The 24,512-nt window shown below is 43.2% G+C and overlaps 1 protein-coding gene across 17 annotated transcripts in view; it reads left to right on the forward strand.

The window, feature by feature from the left end:
- The window catches only part of macf1a (microtubule actin crosslinking factor 1a), a 238,281-nt gene that overhangs the window by 111,798 nt on the left and 101,971 nt on the right, over positions 1 to 24,512 (forward strand). For 9 of the 17 annotated variants that reach the window (XM_039605396.1, XM_039605403.1, XM_039605401.1 and 6 more), the window contains exons 1-6: positions 9,763 to 13,421; positions 20,703 to 20,869; positions 21,218 to 21,330; positions 22,441 to 22,547; positions 23,011 to 23,130; positions 24,166 to 24,261. In XM_039605396.1, coding sequence (XP_039461330.1) covers positions 12,210 to 13,421; positions 20,703 to 20,869; positions 21,218 to 21,330; positions 22,441 to 22,547; positions 23,011 to 23,130; positions 24,166 to 24,261 — 1,815 coding nt within the window. In that variant the 5' untranslated portion in view covers positions 9,763 to 12,209. Of the gene's footprint in view, positions 1 to 3,025; positions 3,104 to 4,413; positions 4,507 to 9,762; positions 13,422 to 20,702; positions 20,870 to 21,217; positions 21,331 to 22,440; positions 22,548 to 23,010; positions 23,131 to 24,165; positions 24,262 to 24,512 lie in introns of those variants that run through there. The other 8 variants (XM_039605406.1, XM_039605412.1, XM_039605413.1 and 5 more) reach the window with 2 other exon arrangements.

Consider the following 24,512-nt stretch of genomic DNA (forward strand, 5'->3'; position numbering starts at 1 on the left):
GGACTGCTGACTCAGGTCTGCAGGAGCACATGCACACAGGGGACAGTGTCACCTGACAACATCACTTTCAGGACATCAGATGTGATTGAGGGAGACTGACAGAGCAACAGTCAGACAAAATAAGTGTTTCATAGCGAAGAGGACAAACTATGATGAGGCCATCACCATTTCCTCACTGTTGTAGAGTCTCACTGATTAGAGCTTTACCCACTGTCCTTTTTTTGAGCTTCAGAGCTGCTGTGGAGGCATTAAGTTGTCTAATTTCCTAATTGAGCTTCAGCATAACTTCGGCATTTACCTGTAAAATAATTTCTTATAGAGAAAGTTGGAAGCAGAAGCAGGTCTTACTTTTTTCCCCTCACACTTTCCAATGCCTTGCCCAGTAAACACAACAGCAAGAGAGAGCTGTTCCTGTGCCTGTAAAGCAAGATGTAACACAGGGGGACACTGTCCATAGCTTCTTTACTAGCCCTTATTTAATGAAAATCTGTTAGAGGTGTAAAAAGAGGCTAAAGTTAGCAACACTGAGGTGAACTGAAGCATAATAATCACTGCTGTGATAGAGAGGGATGTTCAACAAGTAGGCTATCCAAATCAAATGCATATGAAACAAACAAATATTTAATACCAGACTATTTGTATGCAGGCCTAGCTGTTTTTCCATATCCAGAAATTTCTGCCCGTGTACATTTAGAGGTGAACTTTCCAGGATGAAGTGCACTGCTTTGTTCCTCCTAGCTGAAAAGCTTTAGCCTGTTTCATCTCTTAACCTTTGGTTTGGAGAGAGCTTAGTTGTTCGTGGCATCACACCAAACCACAGCTGTCACTGTGTCCTGGCGTCCGTGTTAAACCACCAAAGGTTAACACAAGGGTTTCACGTGGTGTGCTGCAACTATTTGAGGTTCATGCATGACAGTGTAAAGAGTCATTGACTAAACAGTCCTGCCACAGAGTTTGTTTTGTAGGTTTCAGTAGATGGACGTGGGCCTATCAGCAGACGGATGTGCCCAGCTGATTTGAATTGTCTGTTTATCCCGAGTGATCCTTTTGGGCTTCAATTTACAGTTACTGAGCTTTTATGTTTCATCCTCATTCTGTTCTGTTATTCAGCCGTTCTCATCCTGCATCTCTTCTTCCTCTCTGTTTTTTTTTTTTCCCCTTTCCTCTTCTTGTGCATTTCCACCCTTCTGTTACCATAGCAACAGAAGAGCGGCCCTCCATTGAAAAGGGCATACGCCTCGCGGGCCCCCCCTCTCATCTCGCTCAGAGGGGAGGATGAGGAGGAGGAAGGAGCTCAGGGAGTATGTTCAAACTCGAAGCCCTCTGCCCCTCCACCCGCCACCATTCACACTCTCACTCCTGACCTTTGACCCCTTCAGCTTCACCCTCTGCCCCCATAGGCGGAGCTGTGAGGCTGCATGAGAGTGCTGTGCCACTGACTTTTGACCTACAAAACCGGGCTGTACATGGCACGAGTCAGTGCTGCGTTACTGTGTCACTACAGGGCGTCGTCATTTCTGTTGGGTGACAGCATCGATACTCCTAGTTAAATTTTCCACTTTCTTCTCTTTGACTGTTAGATTGATGAATATATAAATAAATACAAAACTAAATATCATAAACTTTTAAAAACAGAGTTATTAAAGTGTGTTTTCACTCAACAGATAGCTGCTATTTTGCATGTCACAGCAAAATGTAGCGTATGCAGAAGTGCCTGTACCTGCATTCTTTGTAATGGCCAGCAGGTGGCGGCGACTCTGAGAGCAAAAAGAAGTCAGATTGTGTTGAAGTCTATGGGAAGGTTAGCCTACTTCTCATTGGATTTATGGGCACTGTAAACAGTTTCCTGGTTAGTTTATGATGTCAGTCGATTGTTTTAAATCTTACTGAAGACAAAATGATGATAATTTTCTAAATTATGGTCCGACTGAGAGTAAAATAGAAGATAAAAAGGAGTATGGTGTAGAGCGTGGCTGCCTCATGATTAAGAAGTCATTTTGTAAGCAGTTTCTCTGTGAGATGCACACTGCATATGATACCTAGTTTAAAAAAACTGCATCCATCTTTTATGTACAGTCTGTGATATAACACAAATATTTATTACTTCTATTTAATTTATAAAGCAAATATGTTTCCTCTAAAGAGTAAAGATGAAAATGATCAAAACTGAGTCCAGGAACTCAAATGTCACACAAATTGTGAATAATTATAAGCCAATTAAAAGTATTTCTTTCTCATTGGGCAAATGGTGTTAAATTCTGGGCCCATTATAAATTTTCCATTAGCAGTTGATTTATTTTATTTCTATTCTTCTTCACGATGTCTTTGTACTGGCCAGTAAATAAGTGCATCCCTGTTTAATTCTGACTGAAATTTACATACATTAAAAATGTAGCTTTGTACAGACCACGGGTGGAAAAAAGGTAAAATGGAAGATTTATTAAATGTCAGTTAAATATTACAAACACAGTAATGAATAAAGCAGAAAAAACTCTCTCCTCTCCTTTCAGTCTGTAATGACTAATCCTGAGTGTACCTTCTCTTTACCAGCACGGTGTGAACCCATATCTGCATCCTGCACTTTAGTCATCTACTCCTTACAGCCAGTGTGTGTGTGTGTGTGTGTGTGTGTGTGTGTGTGTGATTTTCTGTCTTTCTTTCTCCTAAACTCCGTCTTTTCTCCATCTGAAATTCAACTTGGATGTTTGTTTGTGAAAATCTGTTTACGATTAAAGAAAAGACGGTCTGATGTGAAGTCTGCATTTTTCGTGCTAAACCAGCATGGTTTGAGCCTCCACAATGTTGGCATGTCTTCAACGGCTCCTGTTGAAGACAGCGCCCTCCAAAGGATCATTTCACGTCAATAAAACTGCTCTGAGTTTTGACCTCACTGCACTGTTGATTGAGATCGGCTTTATTTGCACTCACTGCTGCCTCCTTTGTGTTTTCTCTGTCTTGAAAAACACTGAATTTAATTTCCTGTTTCACCACCTTTATGATTCTCATCTCTGCTCTCTTGTTGCAGCCCAGAGAAAAGGGCCGAATGAGATTTCATCGACTACAGAATGTCCAAATAGCGCTGGACTTCCTCAAACAGAGACAGGTAAGCTCACATGTGGAGACACACACAGCATCTGTCTTTATCACCCTTCTGAATGATAAATATTTTTATTATTGGGTTGATAACCCTTTGATAAAACAGGACTGTCCTTAATTTGAGCACATGAGTAAATTCATTTCTATATAACAGCTGATCAGGGGAAAAAAGTAGTGTTCAATTCCAGGAAGAGACACGCGTCTTCTTTTAGGGTTAGCGGCTGAAAGTAGCTTCAAATATGCTTCAAATGGTCTCTTTTTTGCAAAACTTAACATTAGTACATTCTACAGCACGACAGCAATCTTAAGAAACCACTGGAAGGTTATTTTGAATTTTGAATAATTGTTTTTCCCTCACAAGTTATTCTTCCGCTATTTATGCACAAATTTCTCCACGTTACATCTTCATTAGCAGCTCAAGGAAACGACACAGTGACCGTCTCATCCCACGAGAGTACTGAACAAATGCCATGCTAACTTGCAGTGCATGAAAAACATGCAATTGTCTTTGCTTTCACTGAGATAATGATTCAAAAGATCATTTCCTCACCCCACAGCTAACACGATCATGAATCTCCACTGTGCTCATGTGTCTATGCAGTAACATGGTTAGCTAATGTGTTACACATTAAGCTCTCGGGGGACACAAGTGGGACAGCTGCTGGTTTTAATGTCACTTTTAATGCCATATATTTCAATAATAATGTATACAAAGGTAAAATATTTCAGAATCAGAGGAAGTGGTTTACTGGCTCGGTATGTAAAGTGTCATTAACAATGAAGTTCAAAGGTGTTTTAATTTATGTGGCAGCGCAGGCTTGAAGTGAAAATGGTTAACCTGCAGTGCCATGTCTCCTCCTCGTGCTGTCTTTTATCGCACAGCATCAGCTTTTTTTATCTGCTCCTCTCTGCTCTCATCTCTTCCATTGTTTCCTTCCTCCCTCTCTTGCTGCCTTAAATTAATCTCTCACTGTTTTGCTGCCAAACTGCAGCTCTTCCTCCTCCTTATCTGAACAGTCCCCATCTTTCTTAAACCGCCTCCCTTGTCTCCATCTCATTCCCCAGAGAGAGGAGGACTGACCTTTTCTTCTTAGTTTCATTGCAGGTCTAATTATACAGCCCGGCTAGCTGAGCTTAGGCGGAGCTACATGATTTAATAAGGTCTCAGAGAGCTTTGTACAATTAATGAGCATGACAGGTGAAGCGGAGACTGTTCTCAATAGTTGCAAGGAAAAAAGAATAAGTTATGTTTTCTCTCGTCTTGATTCCAATCAGGTGCATTTGTGTCAGAAACAAATACTCTGGTCTGTTTTCTAGGTCAAACTTGTGAATATCAGGAACGATGACATCACCGATGGGAACCCCAAACTGACATTAGGACTCATCTGGACCATCATCCTTCACTTCCAGGTCTGTGTCCTTCACTTGGCATCTCGGTTTCTGGCGCTCTGTGTTCTCCTCTGATTTGATGTGGTCAAACCAGCATCTGCAAAGTCCTTAAATTCAGCATTAGAGGGACATAATGGGCCGGAAGGCTTTATAATGATATAATACCACTAATTAATTACGTAATAACCAAGTTATGGTTTGCATCATTACTGCTAACTGGGGTTTGAATTGATTTAAAGGAAAACAAATATCGGCATTACTCTGAGTCAGGATTAGACTTTTATTTACTCATCTTTTTAAACTTGCTTTTGGTTGATTTTTATTTTTAGGTTTTAGCTTCTGTGAAGCACTTTGTGATTTTTATCTTGAAAGGTGCTATATAAATAAAATTTTACTTACTTACTTATTGCTGCCATGTTGAGCTTGGCTGGACATTTGCATCCTGGCAAACCAATTTGTAGTTATGAAACTGAAGAATCGTTTGAGTGGTTAAAACAAAGTTGGTGCATGTGTGTATTCATGGTCTGCTGTGGAATCTGATCAAGATGCATTCTGGGTATTAAATGCATTCTAGTTTTCTTCAGTGCCTCAGTAATCATCGAGCAGATTCATATACCTTATATTGTTTTGCCGCAATCTGAACAAGACCAGGTGCACTAAGGCACTCAGGCTTATGTATAACTGCTGTCATTGCCCTGACTATATCTCACCTCTGAGCCGGGCCTTGCTGGAGTACTGCATCTTAAACCCAACATAAGGTTTTACTTTGGAGCACACAAAGCAACATGTTAAGGTTCCATCAGAGCCCTTATCCTTTGCTATCTGTAATATTATGTCAAAGGCAGCTTCAAAGTTAGACCACGAGTTACTGTGTGAGAAGAAGCCATAAATAAATCGCAACGTGTGCCCTTTTCTCTGTTGTTGGATCAGGAGTTGATGTTATTAGCTAATGATATATTTAGTTTCAGGGGTTTGTTCAAATCACAGATGTTTTACACTGAAACAGTTTTGGCTAAGATTGCTAGACATTCTTTGCATTGCTATCAAAAACATTCAAAGTGAATATAAATGTCTAAAGTTTGGACGGCAGAGCTCAACAGTGTGCAACTCGGGACTGAATGTTGTCTCAAGGACAGCTTGTTTAGTCTAGACAGTCGGCTCTCGGGGTCCTGACGTAGAATCATTTCCACCAAATGTTTCTGCACCAGTTTTGCCTGCAGACAGCGTTGTTCTCTATTAAATCATTACTGTGGGCTGCCTTTTACCGCTGAGCCCGAGTCATGCGTGACAACAAAGCTAGAAACCAAAGCAAGACTTTTGAAATCGATCAAAACCTTTTCCGTGTCCCTGTTTCTTATTTTCATGGCGTGGGCTCAAGTCTTTGCTTTTGTCCTATTTAATACTGAACAGAAAGGAGAAGCTGCAGTTGTCTCAGTTGGCCACTAGGTTGTGCTGTCATATGACCCTCAGCTGGGTGACACTGCCAGCTGGTTGCCATAGAAACAGCAATGCATGACACCCCTGCATGACTCAGCAGGACATCTGTGAGTTTGGTAAAGAGATGAAGGGTGAAAGAGTGTTGGAGGACGGGACGGGGATGTGAAGCGGCCTGCAGGAGCTCCGGACGGAAGAAATGAACGAGTGCTAAAAATGAATCAGTGGGAAGGAGGGAATTGGCTCAGAACAGCAGATAGTTTGAGTTTCAGGAGTTCAGCGAGTTCACTAGATGAGGACAGTTTTTAGAGCTGGAGTGGGAAACTCCAGTCACATGGGTCTGCTGCTGGACTCGGTCTAGCTGGACTTGATTTAGTGCTTGTCAAGTAAACAGAAAGTGTCACCACAAGGTCACATTAAATAAAACGGCTTTTTCAGGTTGTTTAATAATGAAATGTTTTTTTTAAATCTGCTGTTGTTTCGTAGTAGTGCAGATACTTTATTTTAATTTAACGTTTTTTGAGATTAATCAACCAGACCAAGACATTTCAAGGTTACTATATTATATAAACTATCATAACAAAAGCAGACATGGGACGAAATGAAAGCACATTAAAATGGGCCTGTTTTACTTTGCGTTATTTTCTGTCTTCATAGAGCTGTTTTTTGGGGAGTTTTTTTTTTTTCCTACTGTTGGCTCCATGTGATGTCACTGAGAGCAGGTATAACATGACCATTTTAGGGATGCAGTTCTAGATGTGAGCATAGAAGCCTGCTGCTCAAACCTTCTGTTTGTGAGGAGCAGCCAATCAGAAGAAGTAGCCTTAAAGGGGGAGGGTCTAATTCTCTTTGTTTCAGATAGTGGATGAACTGAGTTTGCATCAAAACAGGCATTTACTGCAGAGGAGTGTTAATCATGGCAGCTGTTAAACAGTGACAGAGTAGGTAGGGAGTTTAGCCTAATGTTGCTCAGTCCTTAGGCTCAATTAAAGCCAAAATCAGATCATAATGTACAACAGTTACAAAAAATATCTTTATGCAATGACTGAGACGGATTTTTAACGAGCCACTCATCATAACAACATGAAAACAGAAAATGAAAGAAGTGTGGTCCACAGAAGGGAAATGTGTAACGTTTACATTATTTCCACTGGTCGTTTTGGACTGATGATGATAGTGATGAAGATGAAGAAGTCGTTTTTGGAAAGAAGCCCTGCAGGTCTTTGAGACCAGGACGTGTGCAAATGAGTGACTCAGCACATCGGCTAATTATAGGAGCTCTCACTGGGCTATCATTTTTCATTTGGGTCAGAACTGTGGTTAGCTATTTAAGTTACTTTACTAGCACATGAAGATACACATGAGCCTCGATCTGTTTTATCTCAACTCAACCAACTGTCCAGCTTTAGTCATGTCTTCTCAGTGTTTATACGCTAATGTGTGGCTTCCTTTTTGTTGTCTTGAATGTCCACATGAGCCCTTTGTCAGTCCTTCTTCTCTGAGATGGAGATAAGAGTTTTTTTTAACTTGTTTTCTCATATCTGTTGTACTGGGATTGTAGAAACATCCAAAAACATCTCTTAAGCAGTTATCAACAGAAAATGATCTTAAAACTAATCATTAGAATTTCTCATTTGCACTAGTGAGTCCTGGTTGTAGTTGCCCTACCAGACCACTAGATGTCACAGTTAAGCTCCGTATGGCAGATGGCTGTGTTTGTTATGGATCCTCCTCCAGCTGCACTGTGTCTGGCTGTGATTGGCCAAAGTAGCTCTGTGACTGCCAGTGAGTTCGTTTTCAAGCTGGAGAAGAAATTTTTAGTTTCACTGCCCTGCTGCAAGACAGGTGAGCAGGCGGGCTCAGTTTGTTGTGTCTTCAGAGGCACTCATTTAACTTTTATTGAACAGGTTGGTCACCATTTGTGTCGGATACATCTGACGGCCGTGTGAGCTGCAGTTTAATTCTCTAAAGTGAAAATGATCATCTGTTGGTTTATAAGCAGGGCTTGCATAGCTCCTGGCTTCACCCATCTATTTACACTATTCTGATTATTATTCTGATTGTTCTGTGCAATCATAATAATAATACACGAGCTGACATTTAAAGTTTCAGAATGCCAAAGAAAGGGATTTGGGCAAAATCGTCAACACAAAAATCTCTTTGTCTCTTTAGCTTTGCTTTGCAGCATAATGTGGCAACAGCTGGTCACGAGTCTTCCAGTATTTTAAAAACATTTATCATTAAGGGTCAACATCTTAAAACATCTTCAAATCTCTGTTTAAGAGGGCGTCATCGTCTAAAGAGCTGCTAAATATATTATTAGAGCTTCTGAGATTTGGATGTAAAGCTGGGTTCAGCAGGCAACGCTTGCGGCCTGAAGTTTCCAGGCCTCACGATGGCATGTCGCCACCACCAAGGGATGAAAGCCTCTGGGACTTGATTAGTGCTTTCCTCCTATTGGTTCATGAATTTTCCATGTGCGTTTGTGTGTTCGCCTATGCTTGTGGTTAATGAGTGAAGATGGATTACCGCTGGCCTCACCGCCACTCGGGAGTATTGCATTTTTGGAGGTCTCCATCCATATGTGTCTCTGTGAAAGCATTCACCATAGATCAGGCGAATGTTGTGTGTTGAGACGTCTGCAGTGTTGGTGCCAGTGACTGATGAATCTTTCTCCTGCAGAGTTATTGCCATGCTGTACTGTACAGAATCACGTGCATAAGCGGTTTTATTCAACTTATGTGGAGAGATGGTGGGTGGAAGCCTATAGAGGCTTAAAAGCTGTAGGTGGGGGAGGAGGGGGAGATACATGTGTGCGTTCGAATTAGAGCGATTGATGACTGTTTTGGGTCGGAAATATGGATCCGATTTTAGTGGAATTTTATATTGAGGGCTAACGCTGAGTATTTTCTGTCAGTTAGAAAATGGGATGTATATCGAAATTTCCCAAAACTCCAAAAATGCATCTGATAATCAAAGAAGCTGTTGCAGTCTTTGTGTGTGCACATTTTTGATTGCTGAGACAATCGTTTGTGTCAAAGCATTAACTGTTTATGGGTTTAAACAGTCAGATTGAAAAGGGGATTTTCCAGCAAATCCACTGGATTAACTGCCCTTTAAATCCAGGTACTTCATCACTTTAATGCAAAAATGCTGCAGCTTCCATATGGCTGTAATTGTGCACAGACTGACCTGATACAGCTATTGATATTGAAGGCTTGGCTCAGTGTGAATTGTGCAGAAGTATCTCTGTTATGATGAGTCTGTGCCTCCATTTCACTCCTCTCTTGGATTTTGCTTCCTCCCTGCATCCTTATCGTTCTCTCTTTTTTTAGCTCTCCCCTGATTCCTTTAAATTACTCCCCTCACTCCTTCCCTCTTCCCCTTCTATGACATTTTTTCCCACACCATTCATAACCTGTAGCTTCACGGGCAGGTGGAGATTGAAGGGAATAGATGGAGAGAGACGAATTGAAATGCTTACCGGCTCCTCATTTATTATCACAGACGTGATGCTCTGATTCTGATTTGATTTCTCTCCTGTCTGCCTGGATGGCTGTTTTTTGTCTCTGTCCCTGTTGCAGCCTGTCATTCAGGAAAGCTTTTGGGTCAAGTGTGTGTGTGTGTGTGTGTGTGTGTGTGTGTGTGTGTGTGTGTGTGTGTGTGTGTGTGTGTGTGTGTGTGTTTGTATCATGGAAAGCTGCTCACTAACAGCCAAGAGAGAGAGCTAGAGAGAGAGAGAGAGTGACGGGAGTAACGAGGAAGCGGATAGGAGGAGGAGGAGAGCCAAGGAGGGAGGGGTGGACTGTGAGAGTGAGAGATCGCGCAGAAGAGAGTGTGAAGCTGCAGCAGCCGGGAGATAAAAGCTTTTCTCTCCCTCTGTCGGTGTCTGCCAGCGAAGGATAAAGCGGAGGAGCAGAGCCAGTCGAGGGAGAGACCGATCCAGGCTGCCTGCTGTCACTGGAGCTCCCGGCTTCCCCTGATCAGCAGGCCTCAGACCACAAATACACAGCAGGACAAGACACACTCGTGGACACGTATGCAGAAAGAGCTCACACAGCTGACCGGGGGGACCGCCCAACCTGGCGGGCACTAAACATACATTCGTACTCCCTTTTGGACAGTTGCTCCAGCGTATCAATCGGATCAGTCCAGCCATGCTTGTCTGAGGGAGCCACAGTTTCATTTTAACTGGAGACGCCCTGTGTTTCTTTTTTTTTTCCCTCTCCCCTCTTGTCTGTCTTTTAAGGGGACATGGGCTGCGTACTCTTTTGTCCTAACCTCTGGCGCTGTGCTGTGTGATGTTTGGGACTGCCCTTTACTGGATGCTATATCCCTCTGGCTCTGTTCCAGGTGCAGTACACATCTGCACATGAACTAGGTCCGCTACTAGATCTTGATCTTTGCAAGACCTCACCTAAGCCGACAGAGGACCCACGTCTTCTTCAGCCTCAGAGTGCAAGCTCCACTTCCCACCCCACATGCCTAATTTCTAATTAGACCTTGTGGATTTGAGAAGCTATTAAAAGGGAAAAAAAGGCACCCGAGAGGAGAAACAGTGAGAGGCTTTTTAGTTTTTTAGGGTAAGACCTGATCTAAATACCCCCCACCATTACTCCTACAAACTGTGGATGGTGTCAGGCTGTTGCATCGTCGCACTGCACCACCTGATGAAGGGGACGCTTGGCAGACTGACAGCAGGACACAGGAGGTTTATGATTGGATAATACTGAAGCACAAGTCAACTTTGATCCTCGGGGAATCTAACATCAAGGTGGGGACAGTCTGTGCCCAGGAGCTGTCTGGGGAGCTCAAGGTGGAGTCTGCCTGTATTTGTCTGCTTCCAGATTTAGACAGATGCTCTGCTGAGGCTAGCAGCTGCATTTACATTGGTCACCCCAGATAATCACTAGAAAAACTGCCAACTTTCCTGCCAATCCTTTCAGTAGGAGAAATTAATGCCAGCAGTTTTGAATCCTGACATATTGACAGCAGCAGCTCGAGGTGTAGATGTGCAACAGACACATGGCAGAAGGACTGACACATCACGTGAGAAACCAGCTCATTGAACAGCATAAGTCGTGGGAGGATGACGAGAGGCATCGAGGCGGGAAGCTGATGCTCTGATTTGAGTATTTAGCAAGCTGTCAGTGTATTGGCTGATTCTCCCTGCAATCTGCACTGGCATTGGCTGACTACACACTCTGTCCGCCACAACTAATCTGGACAGTGCGCTGCCTCGACAGAATGAGACACTGAGCGTGCCATTACTACGAGGGATATCGACAGTATCACCATTAATAATGCTTCCGCTAGGAGCGAATTGATGGACGGGATTCCCACTGATCTTACTTCACTTATCTTGCATTGTATCAACATTACCAGGGAAGGAGAGGGCATCATTAATTCATGAGCTCAGATAGATACTAGAGCTCCTGGATAACACCAGCACTTGTACCTGACATTAAATCTGTTTTTGGATTGTTGATGATGGAAGTATCGCGGTGAAACTGAAGCCGACGAAAGTGTTGTTTTTCTCACATCATCTCTAATATTCAGAATCATAACACTGAACTGAGAAGTGAGATGAGACCCAGAAATTCTGCCATTCTTTTGCTTGTCACATGCAGGTGCATACAGTGTGTGAGGCCTCTGGATTATCACTAATGGGCTGAGCAGCAGTGGACTGTACTATATTTTTCTCTCTCCAGCAACTCATCATCCTGCCTGACACGTTCCCTTACACCAGGTTACAGCTCACCTGCCAGAGGACCCGTGATAAATCAGACATCTGACCCAAACTGAATTTATTTTCCTCCCTCGTGTGGCTCTGCTGACACAACTGTGTCCTCATGTCCTTGACTCCAACCACAAGTCTTTTCAGATTGAGAAAACAGGAAAAGTAAACCTGTGTCCTTAGAGAGTGTCTGGCGACTACACTGCCCGAGTCTGAGTCAGGTCAGGCGGAGGAAAGATAAAGGACGTGGAGGTCCTTTGACACAACTGCCTGCCACGTGATCGGACCAATAATTGCCTGAGGAAAAGACTGACTTTTCCCCTTCTTCCACCTTTATTTTCAACGGGTTAAATTTAAGACAGTGCCACAGAAAATAAAGCAAAGTCTCCTTGTCTTAACTTGAAACTACCCTCATAGGTCAGATTAACGAGGGAGCCTTACAGTTCCTCTTTTTGTAAAGTGGAATAAACCTAAATGAGCATCACTTTAGGTTCTCTTATAAAATAACTGCCTTTCGTTTTTTTCTACACTCTTCTTCATCGACATTGAAGTCATGGGGAACTCCATGGGCTGTGTTCGGCCTCCTCGGGAGGGAGAGCTTGGTGGAGCCCCCCCACTTTCACCAAAGAAGCGTCTGCGTTTCAGACGTAAGCACAAAGGCAAGAAGAGCAGGAAAGGCGAGGCAGAGCTAGAGGACAGTGAGCGGCAGAGAAGCCTCGAGCCTGATGAAAAAGAGGAGGAGGAGGATGAAGACGAGGAGGAAAAAGCTGCTGTCAGAGAAACATTTGGTTCCGATTTTAACAGCAGAGCTAGGACTCAAATAACAGTGCCTGATACACATTATTCCAAAACGAATCCCCACAGCAATACTCTTTCCCCTGGCTCTGTGAGCACCAGTGCTGGGGGGCTTTTGGGCAGCATAATACTTGAAGGGACCCCCAAACCCAGCCCAGCCTGGAAAGGGGTCTTCTGCTTTCCAGGGGAGGAAGACACCGTCAGTGCAATCATAGATGTCTCCAGCATCCCGAGCCAAACCACCAGTACCACCCCAGTCAACACAGCCCCAGCTCTGGGCAGCACCACTCCGGGCGGAGGGAGGGTCTATCGTGTTAGGGAGAAAGTCCAAGGGGTCCTGGAGAAGCCTTGGATACTCCGACAGAAGAAGGAGAAAAAAGACAAGGGCAGAGAGGATAAAAATGAAAGGGAGCATGGAGGGGAAAAAGGTGGAGGAGAAGGGGCTGTAGAGATGGTGAAGACGCCTTCAGACAGGCAGAGAAAAGGTGTGGTCCACATCAAGGAGGTGGATGGTAAACTCTGTGTGGTGAGGACGGTGTACCCCAGTGACTATGGCTCTCCAGTGTGGAGGGGTGAAAGTGATGGAGAGGTGGAGGTCCACAAAGAGCCTCCGACGCCATCTCCAGTTACAGAAAATATTCTCAAGGTCCAACTGTCTGAGCAGGACCAAAGCAGAACCAAAATATCTGCAGGGGATTTCCCCACGTCCTCAAGCTACTTGCAGATTCAGGAGACGTCGGCTGTCAAAGGATTTCGGTTGGACTCTCCAGCGTGTGCACAAGAGAGGGCGTCTCTTTTGGAGTCGGGCTATGCCAGCGACCTGCCGCTGACCTCTCCGGAAACAGCGGGCACCACTCCCAGTCAGACAGACTGGGGAGGGCTGACCAGCAGCTCGTCCGAGAGGCTGGACTCCATGATTGAGAGCCCGCTGTCCGTACAGCATCAGGCGACTAGGAAATGCCTGCCACAGGTTTGTGTCCTGACCACAATCCAAGAAAAACAAAGATCCGAGACAGCTAGTGTGAACAAGAGTTTCATCCATGTGCAAATACCATCCTCGGATCAGGTAGCGCAGGGTTTCAGGAAAGCAGGATGATCCATTCAAAGGTGCAAAAAGTACAGAGCCCTACATTAATAAGTTAGCAGATTATGGAAACATGCTCAGTAATTAGACCATAATTGGTAAATTATTATATTTGTTTTAAAGTACCAGAATTTGTCAGATATTTCACAGACTAACAGTAATTTATGAAAACACTGGTAGTTATAGCCCTAATCGTGACATCTACTGTGTCCCAACTTCCCACCGCTCCTAAGGAAAAGGAATAGTTTTACTTTTGGACTCTAGTCACTGACCACGGATGTTTGCTCCCAGGACTGAGCAGTGTTTTGGTGTTGAACAGCATTTTTCAAACTGGTGTTCTGTAGTGCTAAGAGAGCCATTTACAGCACTTGATTTCTTTCAGCTTTTTTTCTTTTTTTAATGGTGCTTTTGTTGTCGTGTGCACCATGTTTGCAGCCATGAAGGTTTATGTGTGCGCGCCGTTATCGGCTCTAGAAAAGCACTAGAAGTCTCTCCGTTCTTTCCGCCTTTGTTCCTGCAGCCTAATCAACGCAGCACAGACTGTGCCCCTCAGTCTCAGGATCCGTCTCTGCGCCCTCCCTTTCTTATTTTTCTCACACCACACATGCTCGCTCATTGCTGACGTCTGTCAGAGTGTGAGAGGCACACAGGCTGTGTGTGTGTGTGTGTGTGTGTGTGTGTGTGTGTGTGTGTGTGTGTGTGTGTGTGTGTGTGTGTGTGTGTGTGTGTGTGTGTGTGAGACAGAGAGGAGGGTCATTGCTTCAAATGACAGGGTTTCCTTTTAATGTAAACTGAAACTTGTCATTTTAAATAGCACACAGCTATGTGTCTAGCTCCCATGATTTTAGCTGGAAATGGTTATTCAAGGTTAATCAGAAAGGTGAGATTAGTTCCCTTCAGCTTCAGTTATATATTAGATGTCCACACTTTTAGCATATCATTTTGTAATTTCCAGACTAGCTTTTCCTACCATTGTGTCTCACTATTGTTTAAGAGGTTTAAATGGTTAATATAATGCAACTTGTATTCTTCCATCAGTTAAACTTCGAATGCACTGGTCTTAAATTTTGCCCATTTATATTCTCAGTTGTTTGATTACTACCCACAGCTTGTGGCGGGAGCACAGAGCAGGACCATAGTGTGACCAGTGAATCACCCTGGAGGGGCTCTGACTATGATGCCTCTTAGAGGTGGTGTTTCATTTTGTCCAACTGAGCGGAAGCTCCAGGGTAGACCCAAGGCACTCTGATGAGATTAAGTCTCTTAGCTGGTTTGGGAACTCCTTGGCGTTCCCCCAGAATAGCTGAAGGATGTGGCTGGGGAGAGGAAAGTCTGGGCACCTCTGCTTTGTCTGCTGACTCCACCCAGATAAGCGGTAGAAAATGTGTGGCTGGAACTTTAATTTCAGTCAGTTCCTAATCTGCATCTTACTCAGTATTGGCTGGGTAAGAGACTTTGGGACTAAGGCAGGGTTTTTCCTGCCTACAGGAATTTTTGGCACCTTATTAAAGAAGTTTTAGCCAGAGCCAAAGAAAAATCCAAAGCAGTGAAATAAATGTTATTTTTTTAACCAGTTTTCTTAATTTGATATTCCTTTAATCTTGCTAAATTAAACACTTTTAGCTATAAAGTAGCCAGAAGTAACAGGAAAATGCACAGATTTCTTTATTTTACAGTAACAGACAAACATTTCTGTGCTCAGGGATTAATGCCACAACCCAAAAACCCAGGACTGTTTACTACTGCAAACACATAGTAGGTCCTAAAAGTTAAAAAGCATGAAGGTTATTTACCTTTACTGCCACAATATCACTTTATTACATCTCCAAAATAAATCTGCCTCTAAACCAGAGTGTCACACTCTTTTTAGGTCATGAACCACATACAGGCCATGTTGTTCTCAAGTGTGATGGACCAGTAAAGCTACTGGATAATATTTCATCCTAGTATGTCCAGTTCCATTTACAGATCAGACTACGACACTTTTAATATATGAAGTATTTGGGGATTTAACAACATGGTATTAAATGTGATTCAAACAAGCTTGAAGTTAAGATCTAGAAATACCTTTGATTTTCCTTTAACTTTCCACTTCTGTGTAATAATGCTTGCGTCACCACACCAGGAATAGCCGTGCATTTTATCGAAATATGTGAATTTTTAATGAATTCTCTGCAATTTCTTAGACTTTGCAAAACCATGCGATGGGCCGGTTCTGCTCTAAATCTTTTGCATAATCCAGCCATGGTGCAGATGCTGAGATCTGAGTGCTAAGTGTGTTGTTTTCTGATAGCAGACCAGCAATCCCATTAACATTTGATCAGATATAACTGAGAAATAACAAGAGCTTCTAGAGGAGAATCAATCTATCAAACATTAAAGACTCCAATAGTCGATGATGCAATAACAACCTAATGTGTTGAAAAGCAAACATGCAGGTTGTTGCTCAGCCGTCGGCTTATTACAGCACACCTCTGCATTTAGATTTGAGTTTGTGTGCACACTTGCAGGAGTGATCCAAAACAGAAAGAGGGAGACTTCCTCTGTTAGCTTACAGCTGCTCAGCTCTCCTTAACCTTGAAAATAAGAGAGCCTGCTGCAGCCACTGCAGTAATACAGCTTAAAGATGATGGGCACTTTTTGCCACCGCTGCTGTGGTTTGTTCACTTCTCCTTCAAATGCTGAAGGCGGTACAGTAAGGGGATGCTGTCGGGTTGTGTTAGGCTGTACGTGATCTCATTTGGTGCACAGATGCTGCTGAGTCATGAGAAACACGCGTTTGCTATAGATCCCGGCTCTGCAGAGTTCCCCGGTTTAAAATGCTGCTTTACTGGGCAGCGATAATCGATACTCGTGTGTCGAGCGTGCTCCTGCGTCATGTCACGGTGGGTGAGTGTCAGGATGTGTCTGTGTTCGGTTTAAAGTGCAGCTGTCCTTTGTGTGGGGGTGTGTGTTGCCCTTGTCTGCATAAAAAAGGGATTTGAAATGCGCATTCATCAGTGAGACGGCTGCTTCATTGAGCCCAGAGGGGATTCCTACCGCACACTGAAAACACCACCCAAATTTACCCATTTACCCCCATCCTGCTGTGTCTGAAGCTATCCATCCAACATTTATTTTTCTGGCCTTCATGCACACATCCATCTTTTCAAACTTTAAACATGATTTTGCAGAGGTGCTTTATGTTTAAGTCAAATAAATCAATCCATCTTTTTTTATTATTTTTTTCATTTTTCCTATCCTGCACTCACCCCTCCCTCTCCTCCCTCCCCTCCCTCCCCTCCCTGCAAACTTCAAAGAGGCCATGTTTCTAAAAGAGGGCTGGTCCAGAGCCCCAGGGGGCTGCTAGTGGATCATGGATGTTTGTGACTGGATCATAGCTGCACTGAGCGCTGCTGCTACCTGATCTAATCTCTAATCTGTGTGCGTCTGTTTATAGTTTAGCTGGAGTAACATTCACACGGCTGGGTCACGCATGAGCGTCACATCTTCACATGTTCATACCCGCACTTCACACCTGCACATACCGTGAAGATAAACTGTGTTTAGTGAAGATATAATCAGGCCTTTAGCTCAACTGGAGAAGATTAAAAGCCATGCATGTCATGTGACCGGACCTGTTCCCTCTTATTGGGTAACTAACCTGTACTTTAATGCCTGGAAATTAGCGAGTATCCTGTTCACACGTTCAAATTTGTTGTTTCAAATCCCTTTGTTTAGTTTAATCTCTGCTAAGATCCACGCTGATGTCACCATGTTGGGCATTCGTGCTTTCACTGTTATTATGGAGGCAGAAAGTTTTAGTTTTTAGTTTGAGTTTGTTTACTTATGATTAGAAAAGAAGAAAACTGTATTAGATGATTACATTGAAGTTGTGTTGACAGGGGACATTTTTATAGACTCTGTAAGCTTCGGGAGACTCGGTCGAGTTAATTAAACAGTTGTAAAGTTGAGCAGTTTTGTCTTTGTTCGTTAGCCGAATACCCAACAGACTAATTTAGGAAAGCTAAATGTTAAGCCGACATGGTTTAATGACTGCGGAGACTGTTCACAAAAGGCATAAACTACTGTGCTAAGCAGACCTGTTTACAGCAAGACAGCAGTTATAAACTTATAGTTTTGTTTTTTTGATCATTGAGGAGCAAAACTTTGAAAATCAAGATTTCGGAATAAGCATTAATTTTATAAAATATGTCTCTTTTTTTTTTTGAGTCCCATTACTGTAGGTGTCTCAGCCATTTCTGTTGTGAGCTGGCATTTTGAGCCAATAGGTTCAAAGCTGACAATATGACATGCTTTAAATGACAACCTTTTCCTCTGCACACTAAAGAAGGAAAGCTTAAAGAGATGCAGAAGTAAGAGGTTGGGGAAATAAATGGGCAGAAAAGCAAGAGAGAGATTTGGTGATTTAGTGAATCGTTTTTATAAAATTATTTTGTGATTTTTGGTACCTCTGATCCTCCATAGGTTAAAGCAAACGCATTTATGAAGTGTGGGCCGACTTGAAGGACACTCTTGTTCTGCTGTTCATGCTTCACGCAGCCTCATTCATATCGTAAACTCAAGGTTCACCTGCTTTATCAGGCGCTGTCGCCTGTATCTCTGCAGCAAATGGCCTGACAGAAATTGTACTGCGGCTCACAAAATAACGAGCTGTGTTTGAAAGCTTCTGAAACTTAATAATTCACCTGATGCATGAGAGAACGGCAGACGTGAAGAATGGGGAAAAGAGGATGAAGTGCTGTAGCAGTGGGAGTGCAGGCTCTGTGCACAGATGCAGACCTCACACAGAGTGCAGTGTCAATATTAAGATGGAGGATTCGATGCTCTGCATTTCCCTGCAAAAGAGGCTGCATGTGCACGAAACACGAAGCCGAGTACATATTTGTTGATTGCTGACTGAGTGACAGTGCAGTCGTGGAGCAACTGTGAGAAATGCTAACCTGCTCGCTGTAGCCCCCACATCTCAGTGAAGGCATGTGTGGTGTGAATAATGACGAGTTGTCATGTAGCAGAAGCGTTTGTTTGTCTCAGCTTTTTGTTTACTTTGTGGTTGTGAGGCTCCTTCAGTGATGCACAATGTTTGTCATATGTCATTTTCACTGAGTGAATGAGGACTCAATAGATGTTACTTTACGTGAAGCTGGAAGCTATACATGCAGAGTGCTGTTGCCGACCTTGCTCATCTTCATCACGTTTCCTTCTCTCTCTCCTCTCCCTCCCGTTCCTCGTCTTTTTGGCTGTTGCTGCAGTCTCCTGGCACATGCTGGACTTTCATACTGCTCTGTATTAGCAGCAGTGAGAGAGAAACTGAAAGACTGAGAGAGGGTGGAGTGTTGGACTGTGGCTGAGTTAGGGAAAGAGGGATGACGGAAGAATACAGATGACAATAGTGGCAGCCTAGCACTGACAGTAACCGCCTGTACGTCACTCTGCCTTTGTTTCTCTGGGCAGATGGATCCAAAGAGCTCCAACTGAGAGGAAGAAGAACGCAGGGGGTAAATGGCTGAGTGGTCGTGTAGCTAAGTGAACCGAACCAAGCATTAGGAAGCTGTCAGTCTTTGTGGAAGACTTTCTTGTAGACCCACCCCTAATAAGCATGCACGTCGTTAGAAGAGCTTTCAGGAGCTGTGTGCTGCTGCATCTGTTGTGTTTAGAGGCGTTTGCACACACAGACTCCTGAAATGTTGGTAGAATCAGATCACGACTGTAGACTGTATATTAAAGATGGGTATAACCACCATGACATCACACACTGGTGACTGGCATTGCAGTTTTAGCTTCTTGAAACCAGATGACAAGTGAGGGAAAAATGCATGTTCACACACAGCTGGTTTTTCCATTTTCACACAGTAGAGCACACTCACTCTGCTTTATCATCCATTCAGACAATAAATTGAACTGTAATGTAGAAAATTAACTTCTTGTTCTATTCAGTAAGACTTGAAACCAGACACTGAGATTATAAACCCATCAGAAGGGTGTTTAAAGAGAGCTGACACCTGTGAATGTCTGTACAGTACTTCTGCGGTTTTAAACACTTTTATACTGGTGTCACTTTTCAGAACTGGAAGCTTTGTTCATAGTTTATATACACTTTATAGGCAGGAGTTTATCCGAAGCTGTCATTACAGAACGTAGTTGGCATGAGTCGTGCTTTCGCTTTTGAAAATTCCTGCTAATGTAATTCAGGGAGCTCCTTAGTGGAGGACACAGCACAACCTCTGGCTCGCTGTGAATACACGAGACTAAAAACTCTTATGGATTTTGTGCTCCGGAGCTGGCTGGTTTAAGGCTGCAATTTAAGGACCTCCAATGTTTTAAAAAGAAACAAGCTTAATCTAAACAACTACTGGTGAAGGCCCACTGATGATGCAAAATCAAACCTATTTGTGGGCAAGTGCATTTTGTTTAACATATTTAACCGACAGATCGAGTGCATTTGACTTTGTCTCTGAACTCCATGAAGCAAACAGCAGGGGAGACGATACAAGGGCTCTGAGTTTATATAGAGGAGGAAGAGGATGAGAAGGAAGAGCAGATTGATCAGAATATGAAGCAGAGCAGATGAAAGGACATGAAAAACTGAAGAGACAGATCGAGGATGGGCGCGGGGGGGGTGAGACAGATGAACAGGGTTGGGGGTGAGGGCGGTACGTGAGCTAATAAGCAGGATAGACTGTAGACGCTGCAGACGGGAAATGGGAGAAGGCATTAATAAACATTAATAAAAACGCCTCTGAAACGAACACATCCAGATATCACACATGCACTCAGTCATTAAGTGTCAGGAGAGTGATGGTCTGAAAAGAGCGAGCGGGTTGAATAAAAGGAAATAAAATCTCTGCAGTGAGTTAGTTTCATACAGAGAGGGAGAGAGCGCGCATGGACGTTTCTGCCAACTCACTGTCGCTGCGTCTGTGAGTCTGTAATGAAGCTGATGGAGGGAGGCTGAATGCATCAGTGCACAGAAAATAATGAATGAGAAAAATCTCCACATGCTGGATCCTGATTAGATTTGTTTTGTGAGTCTGAATATTGTTTGAATGTGTTTCAGTACATTTGGCAACGAGGCCCGAAACATTTTGACTCTCTGATCACAGCTCTGCAGAGGCGAGGGGGGGATGGTGAATCCCAGTCGTAACCCCTTCTCTCTCTCTCCCTCAGATTTCAGAAATCTACGTGTGCGGCGAGTCAGCTGACCTCACAGCCAAAGAGAAGCTGCTGTTATGGAGCCAGCAGGCGATAGAAGGCTACCCCGGCCTCCGCTGTGTCAACTTCACCTCATCGTGGAGCGACGGACGCATGTTCAACGCTCTGCTGCACAGATACAGGTTAGACGACGAAGGGCGTGATTAAAATGTCCTTCTGAGAAGCACACAGACTGACTTCAACACACAAAATATTAATTGGTGATGTCAAAATGGTTCATATAGTTTCAACAAATACTTGTAACAATGTATCTGGTTGTGTGATTGAAGTGGTTTGATCTTAATCTGACCTGAAGTCATCAGACAAGCACAGTAATTCTTTCACTAATGTTCGGTGGACATTTTACATTTTCACAGCAGACGCAGCAGAAACATTTATGTTTATCAGATTTTACAGATCAGAGTCTGACGACCACAAACGGACAGGAAAAAAGCAAACCAAAGCTTTTTTTGTTCCAACTTCTTTTTCAGGCCCGACCTGATCGACATGGAGGTGGTGTCACGGCAGAGTAACCGTGAGAACCTGGAGCAGGCCTTCGAGATCGCTGAGTCGTTAGGGGTGACCAGACTGCTGGACGCTGAGGGTGAGACTGTTGATCCACTGTTGAGTAATCTGACCAGCTTGTTTATGGCCGAGCACAGACAGGTCTTCAGTGTTTTACTAACTGAGCTTCTTATATTTAACGAAAGGTGTGAACTGGAGGAAATTCAAACTAGGCTGTCCTTTTGTCTTCCAGCTTTTATTTTGAAAGCTTGCCAACCTCCCAGGCATCCAGTAATGACCCACAAGCATACACTTTCATATTTACAACTGTATCTTTAATGGCTCAAGCTCCAGACCCTGGCTCTGTGTGGAAAACCCTTTCATATATTTAGGTCTGTTTCCCCTGAAGCAAAACGCCTCAAAGACTCATCATAGACCAGTCATTCCAGAAAAAGCTGCTGAGGACCTCCAGAGACCTCAGAGACCTGTTTGTTGGCACAAAGAAACATGTTGAGATGTTTCTACGGCCTGTATTTTTTCCTCTGTTGTATTTATAAGGCTTATATTAAGTGATTATTTTTGCTTTAATTGACAGTTTAGTTTTTTGTTTTTTGGGGGGGGGGTTCAGATTTTTGTTTAATCCGCACCATCACAACAGATTTGAAAAGAATAGAGGGCTTGTTTCACTTGGAAGGGCTCTTTTGACCCCGTTTTGTGATTTCACATCAAGTTTCCAGATACAACTGCAGGACTTGGACGTATTCCCAAACCTTTGATCTGCTTAATTTATGAATAAAATCATGAAAAATGCTACATGCCTGTCCAAGAAACAGCTACATTTGAGCCTCAGAAAATAGACTAAATAATGCAGTGCTTTTCGTCAGTCTCTCAACCAGTTCAATACTGAAAGTCGGTACTTCAGATGCAACTTAATTGTTCCTTTTATGTTGTTACAGACGGACACAGCTGTGAAAATGTTGATATAAACACTGAGCCTTCCTAAATCTTACTGGCTGCTTGATTTATGGTCACAGATCATTTCTAGTTAATTGATTCACGTGTGGGTTTGTGTTTAACACTCAGCCAAATATCTGAAAACCTCAGAGGTTGTTTTTTCTCTCTCTCTCTCTAACTGATAATGTGATAAGCACCAAACTATCTGCATAATTCTCGCAGCTTTTCACTTCATCCCCTCTCATTTTCTCCCCAGACGTTGATGTTCCCTCTCCAGACGAGAAGTCAGTCATCACTTACGTCTCCTCAATCTACGATGCCTTCCCTAAAATCCCTGAGGGTGGAGAGGGCATCGGCGCACACGTACGTCACCATCTTGTTTACCATTCATGCCATTATTTATTTATTTAGATTTTTTTTCCCCACAGAAAAATATCTCATTTCAAGTTTGTCACCCTGCCGAGTTGGTGCTTTATAATTTGTTCAGTTTAAAGCATGCACTTCACTTCCCAGGACTCCATGTGATTCGTTAGCATGCATGCAGTGCAGTTCGTAGCACATTCCTGCAGTACTGTTCCTCCATATCCTGTTAACATTAAAACATGAATACATTTAGGCAGGTTATTATTAGTTCACTGTGGACCTTTTTGAGTAATGAGCCAAAACCTTTAAATAATGATGCAGTTAATTTAAAACTGTTCCAGCCATTCATTATGAGCCAGCCTACCTGTTACCAGGCAGTGTGTGAATGTGTGATGCATGATTTCCCACTAATGAACAGCTTCTGTCATGTCTGCGACATTTTCTTTCTCTCCCCCATCCTCAGGAGGTGGATCAGCGCTGGTCGGAGTACCAGTCCAGGTTCTCGTCTCTGCTCCAGTGGAGCCGCCAGCATACGGCCCTCATGGCCAACAAGAACTTCCCACAAAACCCCGTAGAACTCAAGGTGAACACGACAGTTTTCTTTTAAATATTTAGATGTGCGAGAGTTCATGTTTAAGAAAACCACCTAATAAGCCAAATAAAGGAGACTCAAGTAAGTTGAAGTGATCATTATTCTAAATTATATATTAGAAGAGCACTCAGGGCGTCCCTCCGTAAGATCAGTAACCATCTCCTGATCCTTATTATTCCTAATAATGTGATCTGGACACAAGCCAGAATTTAACGAGTTCGTTCTTTGCCCTTGCTCTCCAAGTTTCATTAAATTTGTCTGATGGTTTGTAAGTCTATGAAAAAGAGAAGCTCAATCTTGTAATATTAAATAGAAATTATAATCATTCCTAGATCCGCTCTTTGATCTGCACCCGCACCATATTTTGTGAGTTTCTACTTTGCTCACACTGCACTTCTCCAAGTTTCATGAGATTCAGTTTGGTGGTTTTTGCATAATGTTGCTGATAAACTGACAAACAGCACTTAAAATGTGTAATGTTTCACCCAGCATTGGGAAAATTGGTGACTTAGAGATTTACCTTTATTCTAGCTGGTGTTTTTAATGCAAATTTCCTTCACAGCAGCATGAATGCATTTGACTGTGGTGGTAATCGAATCCCTTGTATATCTTCCCAGCTTTGCATCTGCAATCTCACAGATGTGTAGCCTTGAATCAGGAAGCTGACAAGCAATTTCAGTGAAACCTTGAGGGAGCAAATAAAGGGAGGACACAAGGAGGGAGAGTAGAAGGGTTTAATAATGTGGAAAACTTCACACAGCAGTGTATTCAGATTAAAGGCAAAATAAAGGAAGAGTCAGTGAGTTAGTTTGCAGAAGAAGGCGTTAGATTGAAGTAGAAAGAATAATGGATGACAAAGTGTCTCGAGATGTGGAGAAAAAGAGACGATTCACGTCACGAATGACCCCTCAGGCAGACGATGATTAGGAAGCTGTAACCTTTGAAAACAGGTGCTGGCTTCAAACAAAGCCTGCGTTAACACCGACCCCATAACGCTCACCAGCACCCGTTTCTCTCCTTCTTCAGGCACTTTACAATGAGTACGTCCATTTCAAAGAGACGGAGATCCCCGCGAAGGAGATCGAGAAAGGTCACATCGAACACCTCTACAAACTGCTGGAGGTAAGAACAAATGAAGAGTGGAGACGCGGAAGGAAAAGGCGACCAGCACTTGGCACCTTTCCGTGCATCATGGGGTCGAGCTCAGGGGGATTGTGTCAATGAGAGGAAGTTAGAGAACATTGTTGGCAGCGTGTTTGTGTGCGCTGAGTCACACGTTTGCCTCCCGAAGCGAAGTCGTTTCTATCGTCGTGCTGTTATCAATGCAGCAGATTGTTTGATTGTAAACAAACACATGATAGTCGATAATAGTT

This window comes from Oreochromis aureus, linkage group 22 (genome assembly GCF_013358895.1).
Source record: "Oreochromis aureus strain Israel breed Guangdong linkage group 22, ZZ_aureus, whole genome shotgun sequence".
Classification (NCBI taxonomy): domain Eukaryota; kingdom Metazoa; phylum Chordata; class Actinopteri; order Cichliformes; family Cichlidae; genus Oreochromis; species Oreochromis aureus.